The sequence below is a fragment of the Semicossyphus pulcher genome, unplaced genomic scaffold, assembly GCF_022749685.1.
Source record: "Semicossyphus pulcher isolate SPU_LCO1_2020_fin unplaced genomic scaffold, fSemPul1.0.p SCAF_12, whole genome shotgun sequence".
Lineage (NCBI taxonomy): Eukaryota > Metazoa > Chordata > Actinopteri > Labriformes > Labridae > Semicossyphus > Semicossyphus pulcher.
The window spans coordinates 12,344,152-12,360,879 of NW_027211626.1; the positions used below are offsets into that span (position 1 = coordinate 12,344,152).

Sequence of the window (16,728 nt, forward strand, 5' to 3'; positions counted from 1 at the left end):
AAAATATATATATATTTCTATAGTGATGGTTTTTTTTTCAATTGTTACCAATTAACAATAAGTAAAGTAAAATAAATAGTTCAAATAAAATACTGTGCCCCGAAGCAACAGCACAGTAAGTTATACTATGTTATATCTTTTCCCTGCACAATTCTGCACAGCGCTGACTGTGGGCTCTGAGGATGTTTGATGAGGGCCACAAGTGGGAATGGAACAACCTTATGAACTCTTTGATGTTTTCATGTTTTGAATCATTCAAGTAAGTGTCAAAAGTGTGCACCAGCATATTTTTGACACCTCTAGTGAACTGAGAAAAAGATTCGGTTCTTGCTTATGTCCCACATTTCCAACAACCCTGTGTGGAGGGAAGGTCTCACACTAAGATATGAAAAATTAATTCCTAATCTCAAGTGTGTTATATCTTCCTCCACGTCTCCTCTTTTAGAAGTACACTAAAGAAGAAAATCAAATATGCATTTTGCTGTTTTCCCTGAAATGAACTTTGAGGAGGCGCGGAAAAGAAAAGGGGCTTTTAATCAGCGTTAGGATCACAGCATCAAAAAATAAAACATTTATCAAAAGCCAGCAACTTTCTTGGTGCTTCACAAAAATATTTTTTAAAATGTTGTTGACACCTCGATATGGCTTACCTTTTTCACCAAGGCCTTAAAGACGCCCCAGAACAACTTTCTCGACAGGTGGAGCTCCTCCTCAGAGGCAGAACTCTGATCCCCCTGCCCTCCAGTTAGCGAGTAGTACTTCCACCTCTGCTCATAGTGACAGGTCAAGAGCTGGTACATGAAAGTAAAGGCCAAAGTCAATACAATTCATCTTTTTAACTTGGTGTTCCAATACATTTTTAAATACTCTGTAGTATACTGCAATTTGTGAATCCACCTTTAGCGGCATCTTGCTGTAGTCTGTGAGCTGGGGAACATCGAAGACGAGCCGTCGAAGAAGAGGCTGCATCATAGACGGTTGGAGTTCACTGAGGACACCAATGAGTGCAGAATTAGTCACAGGAGCAGATACACACCACATCCATCTACTGACACATGCATGAACGTTATGAGTGATTATCATCTCGCAGAAGAATGACGAATAATTGGGTAGATGCCACGGGCAAGATGTTAATGAATTTAACATTTTGATTGAATTTGTTAAATTAAAACTGAATTGGGGGAAGAAAACAGGCTTTAAAGTGATTCATTAAATGTAATGAGTTAGATTACAAATTAACTGATGTCTCTGCATTAGCTAATGTGATGTGTTTCTGTTTGTCATTTCTCTTCCCGACGTGTGATTTGGTCAAACAGAATAAAAAGACAGTGAGGTTGGCGGATATCGGAAGCAATACTGCAAAAATGAAATAATTAAACCGACCAGAAGACAGAAAAAGTAACAACTCTTTCCAGTTATAACCAAGTGGAGAGAAAACTCGCTTCACCGTGCCAACTACAAACCCTACCTGCACACAGCCAACAGACAATCTTCAATAGTGTCCCTCTGAGCCTTGGTCAGGCTCAGAGCCCTGGAGAGGTTGTAGATTGCCTGAATTAGAGAATCCACCAGCGAGGCATGGTCCTCCAAAGCACAGAATAGAGCTGAGCATTTGGTGAGCAGGGGAAGCACAGACGTACATAAGTATCTGTTGAGGGCCAGGGCCATATCAGTGGATCCGAAGTCAGCCTGCAATTAAAAGAGAGATGTCACACTTGGACACTTGGCCTTGGAAGTATGGAGTGGAAGTTGCAATAAGAAAAAGGGGACATAACTCAAAATGTAATCAATGTTGAGATTAGAAAAATATGTTAAAGTATAATCTCGATTTTCATTTAAATAAATCTGTTAAGTCTGTTAAGTCACTATCTATCACTGAATGAGGTAACACAATGGTGATTGAGCCTATGGCCCACTGATGAAAGCCTTTGCATTTGCAGTATTTTGAACTGGGTGTCTGGTGCGACTTTCACAGGAAAAATCACAAGCGTCGCCCAGTTAGTGACATGTTTTCCATCATCCAGCAGTGGTTGGTCTGCCAGAGAGGGTAGGCGGAGCTGAGCGGCTGCTTTTCCGGTCTCTGCAAGTGTTGCGAGTAAACAGTAATCTACTATGGCTGAACAAACAAAGAAAAGATCGATGACTACAGATACAACTTCAAAAATAAATGAAAATCCAAAGAAACAGAAACAAACTTGACGCTCAGATGAAGACAAACAGTCTAAAAAGGAAAGGAAAATCAAGAGTTACAACCGGAGCTAACCGTGGACGTCACACATGCGACACTGTTTGGACATCTGGAAGTGTGCTCCCGCAATTACCGTTTATCGCCATAGGTGCCGCCAAAGAGAACGACACTGAGCTCTTCGAGATTACCACTTTAAAGAGGGGGTATTATGCTGTTTTACATTTTAAGACATATATATAATGTTACAATGCTGGATGTTCATACTAAATGTGGGTGAAGTTTCAAATCTGTAGCTAAAAGTATGTTGGAGTAATCCTCAGGCTTCTCAGCTCAGTCTGCAGGCTGCTGTGAACGCTAGGTTTTGCACAGTTTTTTCTACACGCTGCACTTTGTGACATCACAAAGTATGTATGAGTAGTATGAGGGCCTGCATAGAGCACCAGTGTGAGAAAGAAATTTAACTGTAAATTATGCTAAGCTACTCCACAGGTAGCAGAGTGAAATATGAAACTTGAAATTAGCATAATACACTTTAAGAAAATAAAACAATTTATTTATAGTCATCTTAGTGAATTAAACGCATTATAATGAAGCAAATTGGGACAGCCAAGTATAATATATGTCAGTGCAGTTGCTCGCTCAAGTTGAAGATAGTGGCAGTAATGGTAAAAGTTAACGACTGGGGTCAGGGAGAGGTAGTGGATATTTTTGTATTGGTGACAGGATGAAGCTCGAATGGGTACAAAGTTACAGGTCACTCCTTTAAGGCTGCACTTTGTATTGCGAGCAGGTGAAGAGGGCAACAAAATACATTTTTTTCTTCTCACAGCATCAAGAGACACGGCTGCCTGAAGGTCAGGCAGAAAGCCAACATCCAGAAGGTGTAGAAGGAAACTCTGGTTCTCAATGCCATAAACCCGGTCCAGGAACAGAACCATAGCTGCCTTGTGGTCTGGACAGAAAACTGTAGAGAGGTCGGGCTCGACCACCAGACCATCTAGATAAACAAACGGAAAGTATATACAGTTTATTGTGAGTTAACTGTATCTATATATGCAATGACAATGAGGCCCATGATGGTGACATGACAGGAAAGTCAAACGAAAAGCACAAAAATCTCTGATCTAAAAGAATATTTCATAGGCAGCCACAGCAGGCAGACCAAGTTTCCGTGCAATCTGAAGTGATGTACGGTTGGCTGAAAGGCTCATTTCACCTTTAGACACTGAAGGGATTTCAAAGGAGATGCTGACGACTCCCTCAAGATCCCGGATGGGGATGAGCGACCTCAGAATGGCCCTGATGCGGATCGCCTCTCCTTTGCCTCCTTGAATCAACTGCGCAACAATTCAAAACAGTGTAATTGGTCGGCCATTAAGAGCTCACGTGGGATTGTTGAGGGCCATATTACATAATGATACAGCAGCAAATACAATTAGAGAACAGATATTGTTATGGACATGCATTACATTTCATCTTCAGCCCGTTTTGCAGGGTAAATGTAATTTGTGTCAAAGTTAAGAAACTGTAAAAGGACTGTTTAGTGATTTGTTATGTGAAACATCCTTTTGTATTAGTGACTCTTGATATATTTCCGTCTTGTATTGTAGTTCTGTTATTTCATCTTTTGAAAATGTCCTTTTTCACAATTTCATTTGCTTTTTCATTATCTTCTGAAGCCTTTAATGCATTTTTATGATTTCCGTCAAGCATTTTCTCCAGCCTTTGTGTTTGACAGACGCAACACAAATATTGCCTTGTCTTGTTTTGCCTTCCCCACTTCAATACCACTGAAATAAGCAAATGAAAAAAAAAAAACTCTTTTGAAAAGGCTTCTTTTTCTTTTTTCCAGGCGCTTATGCTGACAGTCAGGCACAGATGCATGCTAACCCCCAAGCTGGCCTCGTCTGAGGTTTTACTGCTGAGGATCTCACACAAATCCTGACAGGCTTAAGCCAATTACTCTGTCAGTATGCCGTAAATAAAGAAGGTTAGAGCTTTGATGGACGTCGCAGACCAACAGTTCAAATATCGGGTGACAACATATATGACAAACTGTAGGTAATGAAGATAGTATTTTAAATATTCTATGCATTTAGTGTATTTGAGTGAGTGTAGTGAGTTCTATAAGGTGAATACTGTTACCATAGACATTGAAACAATTTATCTGTTCATTGCCACATTTCAGTGCTTCAGTTTTCTGTCCAAACATACAGCATGTGAACCAGACACATTCTACAAATGTTATTTTCTCTTTGTTAGGCCTCCTTGTTTGAGAAATCAGTGGATATCGATGTGGAAGAGCTTGCTGAAGACCGGGAAAACACTTACATGCATCTCAGGAGCACAGCGGCCAAGCAAGTCGATAAGGGCTGAGTAGAAGGTCATGATGGCGTGACCCATGTGAACAAGGTCATCATCGTTGTCCTGGACCACATCTCTGTTACAGGAAACAATAATACCGGTCATAAGTTTGTCATGAACCCAAATAAATTTAGAATCAAATTATTGATTACCCCTAAATAAAGAAGACCATTAGCCAAGCAATGGAAACGCTTTCCTTGAATCAAATAATTCTGGCAGCTACAATCAAAAGAGATGCAGACAGAGCGGCGGCCAGCTCCCACTGCACGTATATCCTGAATAACACATCTTAATAAGAATTGCAGGAGGATGCATTAAATTGCAGTTTTGTATTTAAGTTATTTAACCTCTATTTACTAAAGGTAGATTGGCTGAACACAGATGCTGCATTCAGCCAAGAAATTTTATTACTCTTTTATTACTCTTAATTTACTTTGTGCTGAACAGGCTTACACCTAATACAATTGTTAAAAAGAAAACTAATTAATTAACTAAAATTAATATTTTTCCCTATACAGGCATCTTGACGCTGATTAAGTTACTGTAGTACTCAACATCTAATACTGACAGAGTTCTGTTTGACTGGTACGTGGTGCAGGGTCCATCCATCGAAGGGTCCTCCGAGATGCTGATGGCTTCCTCCATGGCCACAAGGAGACCATGTCCCCCGTCACCTCGCAGGGCAGGGCCGAAACACTCAGGCCGACGGATCAGCAGCCTCAACACCACGTAAGCATTCTCCTCAACACTCTCACCTGTAGGTCAAGGGACACAGAAGATAAGACTATCGGTGCATTGTGGGGGAGAAAATTTGCCAGTGAAAACCCCTGAAAGAAAAAGGTTTTAAAACTGAGCACAGAAAATAAATACACAAAAAAATAATGATTTATAGAGACTCAAATACAAACAGCTTATAGAGCGTATAGAAAAGATACAGCTGAAGGGTACAGCTGAAATCACTGAGAGGCACTGAGAGGTACGTGGTATGGAAAGCCAATGTGGTTCGGCTGAACTGTCTACACCCTCAAGGTCAAGGGCAGTCAGAACTGATGCCTTCTGGGTACTGCTTAAGAGTAGGAAAAATCAATAGATGAAGAATCAGAGATTTAATTACCCCCATCACAAGGAGCTTACTTAATTGGGGGCATATAATGATATAACCTCTCATGCCTTTTTAACTCCATGTATAGTTTTCTAGCAGTTGCGCGTTTGAGAATTCATAAACACCCTGAAACGGCAGCAAGTCAAAAGTAAAGATATGTAGCAATAAAATAAAGATATGGTAATACAGATAACAGTTATAAATGATAATAGAAGTAATAATAACATAGACCCACTCGCATAGAAATTGTCAAATAATATAATCAAGTCAAGTCATTTCTTATACTTTGACCATTTCATACAATCAATCGTAGAGTATTTTAAAAGTTGTAACCTGTCTGAAATCCTCAATAACACCATTTTCTAGTTTTTTGCAAGCTCTACTGTGTGTGCGGTCTGGTGCTTGAAGATAATAGAGGAACAAGCGACATGTAGGATGACAGCAACATTATAAACAGCACATGCATCACTTCCTGTAAACCTAAAGCTGCAAGCTCAATTCCAAAAACCCTTATTTGAAATTCTTCTTTAACCTGTTTCCATCAGGGATCTGTAGGGACAGAAGTGGCAGCTGGGCAGCATGTTGATCTAAAGACAGGTCATTATATTATGCATCATGATGAGCCAGCAATTCTTTATGTTTCATGTTTTTTTCTTTTATTGTGCACATGGAAGATTACTGTATAAAACTCTGTGTTGTGGTTTCTTTAAACATTCTCGTGTCAGGCCATTCAACCTGCTCCTGTGGAGGTGAGCGGAACTCCTCGGCCTTGCGGGCAGTCAGAGCAGCAGACATGTTGAGTGGCCCTTTTTTGCAAGCTACTGGCATTTAAAGTGTTTCGTCATCTGTGCTTTTATGTGTATAATTGACAGGTTACCATTGCAGAAGACGGCAGAGCGTAGAAAATCCACGTAACGCTCGCCCTCCACAGGATTCCACCCAACGTCAGGATAGCCTTTAGCAACGAGCATCGGACAGCTCTGGAGACCGCAGTCGGCAAGGTAATGAACAACCTAGAAAGTAGATCAGATAAAGTTTACAAATAATGGGGTACAGCTAACAGACAGATGAATCCTCAAGTTGGATCTCTTTTGTCTTAACATTATGCCTTTCTAAAAAACTGTATTCATAAATATCAATTAGACTTTGCCCTCCTTTAATTTAAGGTAAGTATCTGCTGCATATAACCTCCTTCCTGACATATATTTGTTAAATAACCCAGTGTTATAAGCAGGAATAAAGCTATTCAAGTGCATAGACTGTTTTACATTCATAGACAATTGCTGAAATTTATAGTATACATGCATTTGTGGGCTGCACAGGAGGGGTGATGGGAGTAAACAGAGAGAGTTTATAATAGTCTTTATAGTATAGGCTTTATAGTCTGCATCAGTGCCACCTAAACACCCAAACATAAACAAACAGGTGAGTTAAAGAAGATTGAAGCTGCAACAGAATATGTAATGGGTAGAGTACTCGTCTATGTATACATAACATAGTAGAGGCTTTTATCAGCATTACTGTTGAGAAGTGCAGAGAATCTGCTCTTACCTTCTCTAGGTCAGGTTCCCTCAGAGCTAATGCCAGTTCATTATTATCCATAACAGAGGCTGCTGCCACATCCAGAGGAGTGGCCCCACGCATTGAGGGTGAAGCTAAGACACATACAGGACATAAAACAGTCAGAAGATAAACTCATAAACTGGTCATAATGCCATATTAGGGCTTCTTATTATAGGAACAAGAGCCCTCACAAGGTTTTTAAATCCCTAGTTGTCCTAGCAAAGAGAGTGAGACACAATTCAATTCAACAAACATGCAATGGATTTTACTTATTGAGCTACCTCAAATAAACTTTATGTGTAACATGTTTGAAATTCATTGCCATACTTGTGACAGCGCTACAAAATATTGCCTCATAAATTGAGTGTTGAATCAATAACTCTCCAAGAACTTTTGAGAGGTATAGTTCCAGGCTTGATCAATTGAGTTCAGCCGTGTAATAAGGATGCACAACACTACATTACAGGACATTCTTTGGAGTTTGTTTATGTGCTAGCGGTGTGAAAAGTAACAAAGAGAAGGGAGAGAATACAATTTTACCAAGTCCAACACTGCTGTTTTCCAGCAGGTAGCTGAGATGATCAAACAGGGCTCCCTGATTGTGACGGCTAATGCGGCAAAAATAACACAGGAACCGACAGCAGCTGGCCACCATCTTGGGAAAGGTGATCTCCTAGCAAAATACAAATCATGGATGGATGTTAAGACAAGCAAAGTGTGACGAGTTGGATGGTAAAAAAAAACTGACTACTGCCTGGATTATTGCCATATTTATGATGCACTTCAGCTATCATACTTTATTTTAACCTTTAGATTTTTTTAAAGTTTTATCCTCAGAATTAGTGTGAATTTCATTAATGAAAATTAGGACGATAAATGTTCAGCAACAATGACGAAGACGAGACGTTGACGAGCTAAAAATAGATCTTTAATAATAAAAACTCCGACGACACGTATGTTTTGTTTTCGTTAACGAGGCAAGACGGGACTAAAATGTTAGTGGTCGGCTGTCGGACATTTGAAATCCATGATATTTTCCCCCACTGTGCGTCTAATCAGTCTGTCAAAATACAAGCAATGCATTCCTCGTGCGTAGATCCCCCTGAATTCGACCCAGCCATACAGGTGAGGATATCCCAAGCAGCAGCTTGACAACACAAAACAAACGGGTATCACAAAGGTGGTTATGGACTTCCCCTGTTATCCAAGGCGCTCACAAAAAAGGGGCATTGTACGCATCGTTTGAGACTTCTTCCGCATAAAAAAGAGCGATCATCGGCTGTCTGCTTTAGTCAGACCGTTTAAATGAGAAGCGATGATGAATATATAAAAGGTTTTTACACTAAATACCAACACTGCTGCTGCCAATAAGGCAAAAGAGGAAGGAGCAGTATGTGCTACTGTAACTGCACGGCTTTGTTCTGTGGCTTTACATGCTTTCAATATACACATTTTAGCCCCTTTTACACTGCCAGTTCAAAGCAGGATTATTACACCTCTGTTACTTTCCGTCTTCTATGTAAAAGGCACGGAGGCGGAACGGTGGGGACGAAATCGTTCTGCTTCTGAGCCGGCATTGGAGGTAGTAACGGAGGCGAAACAGCGTCTGAGTAAACAGCAGGGCCAGCAGGGCGGAACAGCTGCATCTGTGTATATGAAGCATGCGCTGTTTGTTTACACCTCATGCACGTTTTGCTTCCGCAACGCCGGAATGTTATGTAAAAGGGCACACTGCGGGTTTACGCCAGTGTTGCTTGGTCCAATGTAAAATGGCAAAGGCTGCATGAAGGCGGAGCTTTGTTACGGCTAAAAACTAATAAGCGTTTTCATCTTAAGACTGAGACTAAATCTAAAACAGCTGCCAAAATTAACACTGCTCACAATAAGGCCGAAGAAACAGAGATTGTTTTAAAAGTACCAAACTAATAATAGACTTCTGTTTCTTCGACAACACACATCTCCATATAATCATTCTGAATTTTAATTTATCTCTCACCTTTGATTCACCTTCTCCCAGAACATTGACCATCACCTCCATCACTGTCTCATGCATCCCCAATGCCCTCATTAGGTTGGGGTGCTGGTAGAAGACTTTATTATTCATGATGTCTCTGTACATAAAACAGTGTGTTAAAAAATACAAAAAAACTGTCCGATTTTTCCCACCAGATTGGATATTATTATGCATTTGTTGGAAATGAATCAATAAATCTCAACAATCAAGTGGTGTGAAAAGACGCAAACCCGGTTTAGACTGCAAATGTTCCCTACCCGAGTTTTCTGATCATCAGCCTCTCCTCTTCTTTCCCCATGCGGACACTGAGGAGGGAGCGGATGTGGCTCAGGGAGGAGAAGAGAGCCATGGTGTCCTCTACAGAAGCCTGGCTGATCGTGTAGGCTCTGCAAAGGGGTCCTGCCATTTGGCCCCCCAGGCCCTGATACTGGCGGTGCAGCAATGTGAAGACGGCTCTTACCAGATCAGGGTCGTCCATCTCAGTCTCTTGAGCCCAATGCACCATCGTCTCAGAGATCAGCTTTTGTAGGGACTCTGAGGAAGGTGAAAAGTAGAGATGAAAACAGATCCCTACCACTTTTGTGTAAAACAATTATTTTGTTGGACCAGTTACAGTAGATACGTCACTGGATTTATACTTAATGCTCTCACTCTGACAACAACCTTCAATATCTCCTCTCTTATTATAAATGCACTTACTGGCACTCTGCGGTCTACTCTCCTCCATTTCTATGGGTGTCTTCTTCAACCCAATTATTCTTGTCACTAGACTGAGAAGTCGACCCTTTACAGACATCTCAGTAACCTCTTCATCCTCTGCTTCACCATCCAGTTCAATGCCTGCAAAATAACAGCACATAAGAGTAGATTTCCTCACTGGAAACGATAGTAAGGGCCTTCTTAAAGCTCTTTTTTCAGAGTTCACTGGCTCCATGAAGATTAATAAGTCAAAGAAAAGTGTCCAAACCACAGTGTGTGTTGAGGAGGTGATGAAAGTCTTGCAGGAGTTGTTGGATTTCCACTGGGCAGGGACAGTTCTCCTGCTGCTCATCCTCTCTGAAGCTCAGCAGCATGTTGATCTAAAGACAGGTCATTAAATAAATAAAAATTACATAATATTTTGAATCATGTTGACCAAGCAATTCTTTGTTTTTTTTAGGGATGCACAATATTGGATTTTTTGCCAATATCCGATATGCCGATACATTCCAACCCCAGCCGATTTGTATTACGTACGTTTTTTCGAACCTAATTGCAGAGAACATCAAGTCTCTGCAGTGGAATTGATATTGAGCCTACTCTTATTGTAGTGTCCAAAAACTGCCATACTACAGACATCTTGCACCCTTCTTCACGCTTGCGGAAGAATTGTTGTACAAAACGTCATGTGTCTGATCACTTACGTTTCTGATCGCACCTGAATGCAGCATCCCTCCCCGAAACACGGCAGTTAGGGAGACTTGTTTACTGCACCTACTATGGAAACATCAGTGATCGCCGACTGACTATTTCTATCGTGTGGTCCATGAATATATACGTTAGTTTTGCTCCGATGTTTATGTTACACTCTGTTAGCGTCGGCTTTGGCCGCCAGTGTATTTTCGGCGTGTTTGATGTTGTTAAGTCCGCTAAAATGACGACAATGAGAGCTAACTGTTAGCTAGTTAAGAGTTGTGAAAGTTTAACTTCTTTTCAATGGCTCGAGTTTCTGTGACTTTTTAGTCTTTATTTGTTGAGAACTTTGCACAGGCAGTGCACGCGCTCACTCGTGCAGAGTTAATGTCGTAGCATCACGTCAAGCTGTTTTATGGAATCATTGAGCATTTAGGCAGAATTAAAGCGTTGATTTCTCGGCAGAAAACATCGGCAGGAAAATGACACATCTGCCGATATGTAATTTTCTAGCCATAATCTGCAGATACCGATAACGTGCCAGATAATACCATGCATGCCTAGTTTTTTTCTTCTTTTACTCTGCACAATGACAATTAATGTCAAAACTTTAAACATCAAAAATCTCATTTCAGGCCATTCAACCTGCTCCTGTGGAGGTGAGCGGAACTCCTTGGTCTTGCGGGCAGTCAGAGCAGCAGACATGTTCAGGGCCTCCATGACCTGGTTGTAGCGAAAGCGTTGGTTCTCCTGCAGCTGACCCACAAAGTTGTCAGAAAAGGCGACCAAGGCTTCTACCCTGTGACGCACCTGGCAGTCGCACAGGTAGGACAGAAGATGGCATAGCTGGAGACAGAAATACGTGAAACCCTCCTTTATTAAAACAACACAGCATCTGAAGCTTATCCGAAACTACATCCAGTGAAAAGAGAAGAAAGACAAATCTATTAGTAAATTCACCTCGAGTTTGACAGCTTCTGGGAGCTTCATTTGCAGAAGTCCCTGTTTCAGAGTGTCACTGTTTTTCTTGCTCTCTCTCCATTCTTTTTCATCATCACTCTCTTCTTCTTCTTCTTCTTCTTCTTCTTCTTCTTCCTCTTCCTCCTCGGGGGTTTCGGCATTTGCGCAAAAGACCCCCGGCTCTATCAGTCTCAGAACTTTCCCGAGGTCCTCATCCCCAAATACCCCCATAACCAGCAGATTGTGGAAAAGTCTAATTAGTGGAACTAGCAGAAGCTCAATGCTGCCTCCTACAGGATCCCTCACTCCCTGACCCACAGCCCACACTCCAGCAGTGAGCATCTCTACAGTCAGATTCTTCAATATGTCCAGAGGAATTTCTGGGCTGTCTGTGCAGGCTGCTTCGACTGCACAATCTGCTTCCATCCCAGCACTCCTGACAAAACAAGGAGAGGAGAAATGCATCCGCGGTTTAAGGGATGTGCTAAGATGAGTGTTGGGAACACTTTCTGGTTGTTGACCATTAACCACATTATCGCCATTAGCAGAGCTGGGATAGAGGGTTATTTCTCTGGTCTGCTCCGTCATTGGCACGATGTATTCCTGGTTCATCATGAGACATGCTGTTGAGTGGCTGCTGAGGTGAACCTAGAAAGCAAAAACTCATTAATTTACTCTCCAAAGATTTCTCATTCTGTTGTCGATGAATGTTAGCAGAATAAAATCACCTGAATAAGCAGCTGGTAAAATGCAGAGCGAAGAGGGCCAGGGAGGTGGGGGTTCTGGATGGCATGAAGAACCTGGGATTGGTCCACGTGACTGCAGAGGGCATGACAAACTCTGGTGTTTCCAAGGGCGCATAAAGAGCAGTAGAGGAGGAGAGTGTGGTGGTGAAAGGTCAACAGGTCTTCGAGTTCCGACAGCTCCAAAATGTCAACACATCTAAATGTATGCCAGCAAAAAGTACAGCACATCATCAGTGTTATTTGGCACAATGGCAGCTGGAAACAATTCAAATGCAGCGGAAGTTTGTTGCATTTTCCATGACGTTACACACTTAACAATGTGTGCTGTCTGGTGCTTGAAGATAACAGAGACATTATAAACAGCACATCCATCACTTCCTGTAGACCTAAAGCTGCAAGCTCAATTCCAAAAACACTTATGTCTCATTGCTCTTTAACCTGTTTTCATCAGGGATCTGAAGGGACATGACTTGCAGGGGCTCAGAGCAATGGACTCTCCATCCGTGGCCCTCATCCGGCCGATCCACCATCACCTTTAATGCACCGTCTGTTATTCTGGTCCACGAAATATGGCTGAGCTGCTGCACCTGAAACCTCGGAGGACACTGAGGAGTGGTATTACGTCTTTGGCGGCGAAGCAAGCCTGCTGACAGCGGCATTACATTCTGAAAGGAAAGCAAGTAACGGTGATACAGACTACACAATATTTATAAAGAAGAAAACAGTTTGAAACAGACTGCAAAGGGTATTTTCATGGAGCAGAAACTTCTCACTGACTTGCCGGGCTGCAAACTAATTAATTATTGATCCATGCTGTCAACAACGATTCAGCCAACGTTCTTAAATATGTTGCTTTTTAAGAAATGCTGACAAGCAGACAAGGATGAAAAACCTTTTTTTAATTTCTTTGAGGGGATTAATAATTCAGGTTCTCATACCTTACTGCGTCCAAGTTCAAACTGAAACATGTTGCTGGTGGTGGGCTTCACAAAAACAGCAGGAAACAGCTTTGTACTGGCTTCCACCTGATTAGCAGTGAAACAACAGTTTAATAAGTTTTATTTGCTTTAATGATTTTAATAACTTATTTTCCCAAGCGTAACAATGGGGTTTAATGTATATTGAATTCAGATTAATAGGAATGCATTAAAGTGAAGAAAAATACTCATTAGCATGAACACATCAAATTAATTCCTGTTTGACCTACTTGGTAGAACGTGGTCATCTCCACTCCACTGGAGGTGAAGGTGAGCAGCCCAGTGGCCGTGTCGATTAAACAGCCGATTTCCAACCCTGCACTCCTCCGACTCTGAGACAGGCCTGTTGCCTCTCCAGCACAAAACATGTAACAGTTGCACCGCTTCACACTGTGCAAAAAGGACAGAGACATGTTTAATTGGCAGTTCTCTGATAATTTGTCATGAAAACTAGAAAGAAGCAGCAGTGAAATAAAAGGAAAATGGAATATTTTTGAATGATTTGGCATAATAACTATGATTTATATAGTCCAGGCTGGGTATCACTGACAGGACTCCATTGCAGTGGTCCAGACGGGAGGTAATAAATGCATGTAGGATGGTCTCTGCCACGGAGTCAGTGAGCACTCCTTTGTACAGTCACCTGCACAAACCGTGAAACAGTGTCTGTATACTAACCTTTCCTGGACTTTTCCACTTTCATCTCCCAGGGTGACAGTCACAGTTTGGACATTGGCGTCGTCAAAAGTCACGTCTTGATGAAAGTTAGATGTCACCCAGCCCACCCACACATTGAACGGCTCCTGGCCTGGAAGCACCCTCACCGAGTAATAATACTGCAACAGAGAGGTCAGTTAGTGTCGCCGTCTGGCGTTTCTATTTTGCTTTTCTGTGGCTGATAATTACATCTCCCAGCAAAGAGCTCTGCAATTTGTTTCATTTTAGTTCACTCTGAGGCAGAGGAGTGTCAAATGCATTTTGTGTCTGCTTTTATCATTTATGGACATCTTTAGAAAAAAAGGGGGTAAAAAAATATTTGATTCTCTCATGGGCGTTTTTATATAACCTGGGGTTATCAGGCTACGGTGAGATAAGACGCTGAAAAATTAAAAAGCCTTACTCTGGAGCTCTGGATGAGGTGATCGTGGTTATCTTTGTCAACTACGACATCTTCCAGAAGACGTGCAGATGAGTTGCTGCTGTTTAGGCCTGGTTTGGTCTTCTTCAGCATGAACCTTACAGAAGAGAATGCACTTCAAACTGACATTTCATTTTGATAAACATTCACAACCATGCTTTAGTCATTTTAATCATCTGGCAGAGGAATATGGAGAAACATGCATCTTAGTGTTTCTAAGAGTGCTTTCACAGCCGACAGCCTTGGTCCGGATTTTTGGACTTTACTCGGAAAGTCTGGTTCGTTTGGACAGGTGAGAACACGCATTCGAACAACCGGACCATGGTCCACCAGAAAAGACGTGACCCGGTCAGTTTCCAAATGAACCACGGTCCGGTTCGTTTCAGGTGAGAACATAAACGGACTTAAAGTCGGACCAAATACAGGATGCAAACCAAAACACTGTGCATTGTGGGTTGTTAACGGGTGCTGAATCTTGCAAAGCCGCCACGCAGCCATGCAGCAAGATCAGAGAGCAGTTTCCTCGCGCATCAAAACTTTTGGTCCGCTGGTAAAAGCTGTCATGTGAACACAAACCAAACTCGAGGCAAAATGCAACATTGTAACAATTTGGTCTTTGATTTGGATCAGACAAAAGGACTTCAGGTGTGAAAGCACCCTAAGTAACATGTACGTTATTATCCTTATTTATGTGATATAAATGAACCAAATGTTAATGCTTTTGTTTTAACTCGCCAGTATTTCAAATAATATGCATACACTCATTACTTTAACCCAATGTTCATCTCCCTCCAGCCTACCGTTGTTTCAATCTTGAGGTTTTGTCGTGACTATGATCCTTGTGGTTGAGCTCATCTCTGGAGCCGGCAAAGCTGTGGGCCGACTTCATCAAAACTTCAAAGTCAGAGTCAAACTCCTCCTGCTCTTTCCTTGCTAAAAGGACAAAGGGAATTAATTACAGCACGGCCCTGGGGAGCTTAAGCTGAACAAGTCATCTAGGTCATAATGTTAGAATTTATGTAATATGAATAGTGTATAAGCTACATAACTGCATCGAATAGCTATCCAGATCTGACCACTTCTTTCTTTCAATACTCGTCTTGGTTACTTTCTGCATCAGGGGTAAGTGTCGTTTGTTTTTTTGAGCACATGGCAAACCAAACATGCTCTTTTCTGATTTCATCCTGACTTCTCTGTGGCTAACTTGAGCATACTGTAAATGATATGACATGATGTAACATCATAAGAACCTGGAGAGAGAGAGTTGGAGGCCACTGGAAGCACGCCGCCCACAGGGCTCTTTAGGACAGCAGCACATTCAACGGACATGCTGAGCCGGTAAAAGCCCATTTCGCTGCCTCCGCTGTGGTGTGCAAACAACCGCTGAGAAACCCTCAGGCTGGATAAGGAGTCTGTTGAGCCATTGACTCTGGTGACCTTGAATGTGAGTGGAACAAGATTTTCAGGATCAGTGCTGTCAATTAACCAGCACTCTAAGCAACCAAGGGTCCCTTAGAGGCCGGTGTTGAAATACTGAACAAATCACTGCATCATGCGGCATGCTTGATACATATTAACCAAGCTACTAAGGCCTTTAGTCTGGTAAACCCACCTGTAAATTGTGATCATCACACATGATGGAGGAAAATTGAGGCTGCTTCCAACTCATCCACAGTGCCGGGTCTCTGGACATGTTAGCCGCAAAGGGTTCATAGCCCTCCTGCAGGCCACACACTGTGAAGTATTGCAGAGAGTCCACATGGCGACCAAGGTTCAGCCTCCCCACCTGGTTCACCCCGACACTGACCACAGGCAACAAGCCTGGTAAATAAAGGGAGAGACAAAACAAATACATTTCAATCTTATAAATAAATGCCTTGAATACAGGTAGGACTGTTTTTATAAAGGGATTTTACTTCCACATTCAAAATCGTTCAGTTGTAAACAGTATCAAGTCAGTATAATGTATAAAGTCAAAAACTCTCACAGACCGTCTCTGACATCAAAGTCCTTGGCAGCCAGTTCTGATCCTCTGTCATTAAACAGCACCTCTCCATTGAGCGTGACCATCATAGTGCGCTCAGCCATGTCCACCAAGCAACCCACCACATCGCCTCTCTGCCATGGACGTCCCAGGGGCTCAACGCCCTGATGGTACCACTGAGCCTGAAAGCAAAAGGAAGACCAGGAGTTAAGAGGGACAACAAGTGTGAAATCCTCACATAGGAAGACAAAAAGAGGTAAAAGATCCCAAACAGCAAAGGATCAAATGCTAAAGGTATCA

At 42.0% G+C, this 16,728-nt stretch overlaps 1 protein-coding gene across 1 annotated transcript in view; it reads right to left on the minus strand.

The window, feature by feature from the left end:
* Positions 1-16,728, minus strand: part of ryr2b (ryanodine receptor 2b (cardiac)) — a 75,557-nt gene that overhangs the window by 42,351 nt on the left and 16,478 nt on the right. The window contains exons 27-52 of the mRNA XM_069659052.1: positions 16,436-16,610; positions 16,057-16,265; positions 15,684-15,881; positions 15,245-15,357; positions 14,427-14,541; positions 13,985-14,142; positions 13,537-13,696; positions 13,268-13,354; positions 12,768-12,994; positions 12,312-12,525; positions 11,584-12,231; positions 11,269-11,469; positions 10,199-10,310; positions 9,931-10,071; positions 9,489-9,765; positions 9,214-9,328; positions 7,758-7,890; positions 7,206-7,309; positions 6,532-6,667; positions 5,121-5,307; positions 4,520-4,628; positions 3,405-3,525; positions 3,016-3,185; positions 1,469-1,689; positions 898-988; positions 651-791 (exon numbers count right to left, since the gene is read on the minus strand). Coding sequence (XP_069515153.1) covers positions 651-791; positions 898-988; positions 1,469-1,689; positions 3,016-3,185; positions 3,405-3,525; positions 4,520-4,628; positions 5,121-5,307; positions 6,532-6,667; positions 7,206-7,309; positions 7,758-7,890; positions 9,214-9,328; positions 9,489-9,765; positions 9,931-10,071; positions 10,199-10,310; positions 11,269-11,469; positions 11,584-12,231; positions 12,312-12,525; positions 12,768-12,994; positions 13,268-13,354; positions 13,537-13,696; positions 13,985-14,142; positions 14,427-14,541; positions 15,245-15,357; positions 15,684-15,881; positions 16,057-16,265; positions 16,436-16,610 — 4,563 coding nt within the window. The remainder of the gene's footprint in view (positions 1-650; positions 792-897; positions 989-1,468; positions 1,690-3,015; positions 3,186-3,404; positions 3,526-4,519; positions 4,629-5,120; positions 5,308-6,531; positions 6,668-7,205; positions 7,310-7,757; positions 7,891-9,213; positions 9,329-9,488; positions 9,766-9,930; positions 10,072-10,198; positions 10,311-11,268; positions 11,470-11,583; positions 12,232-12,311; positions 12,526-12,767; positions 12,995-13,267; positions 13,355-13,536; positions 13,697-13,984; positions 14,143-14,426; positions 14,542-15,244; positions 15,358-15,683; positions 15,882-16,056; positions 16,266-16,435; positions 16,611-16,728) is intronic.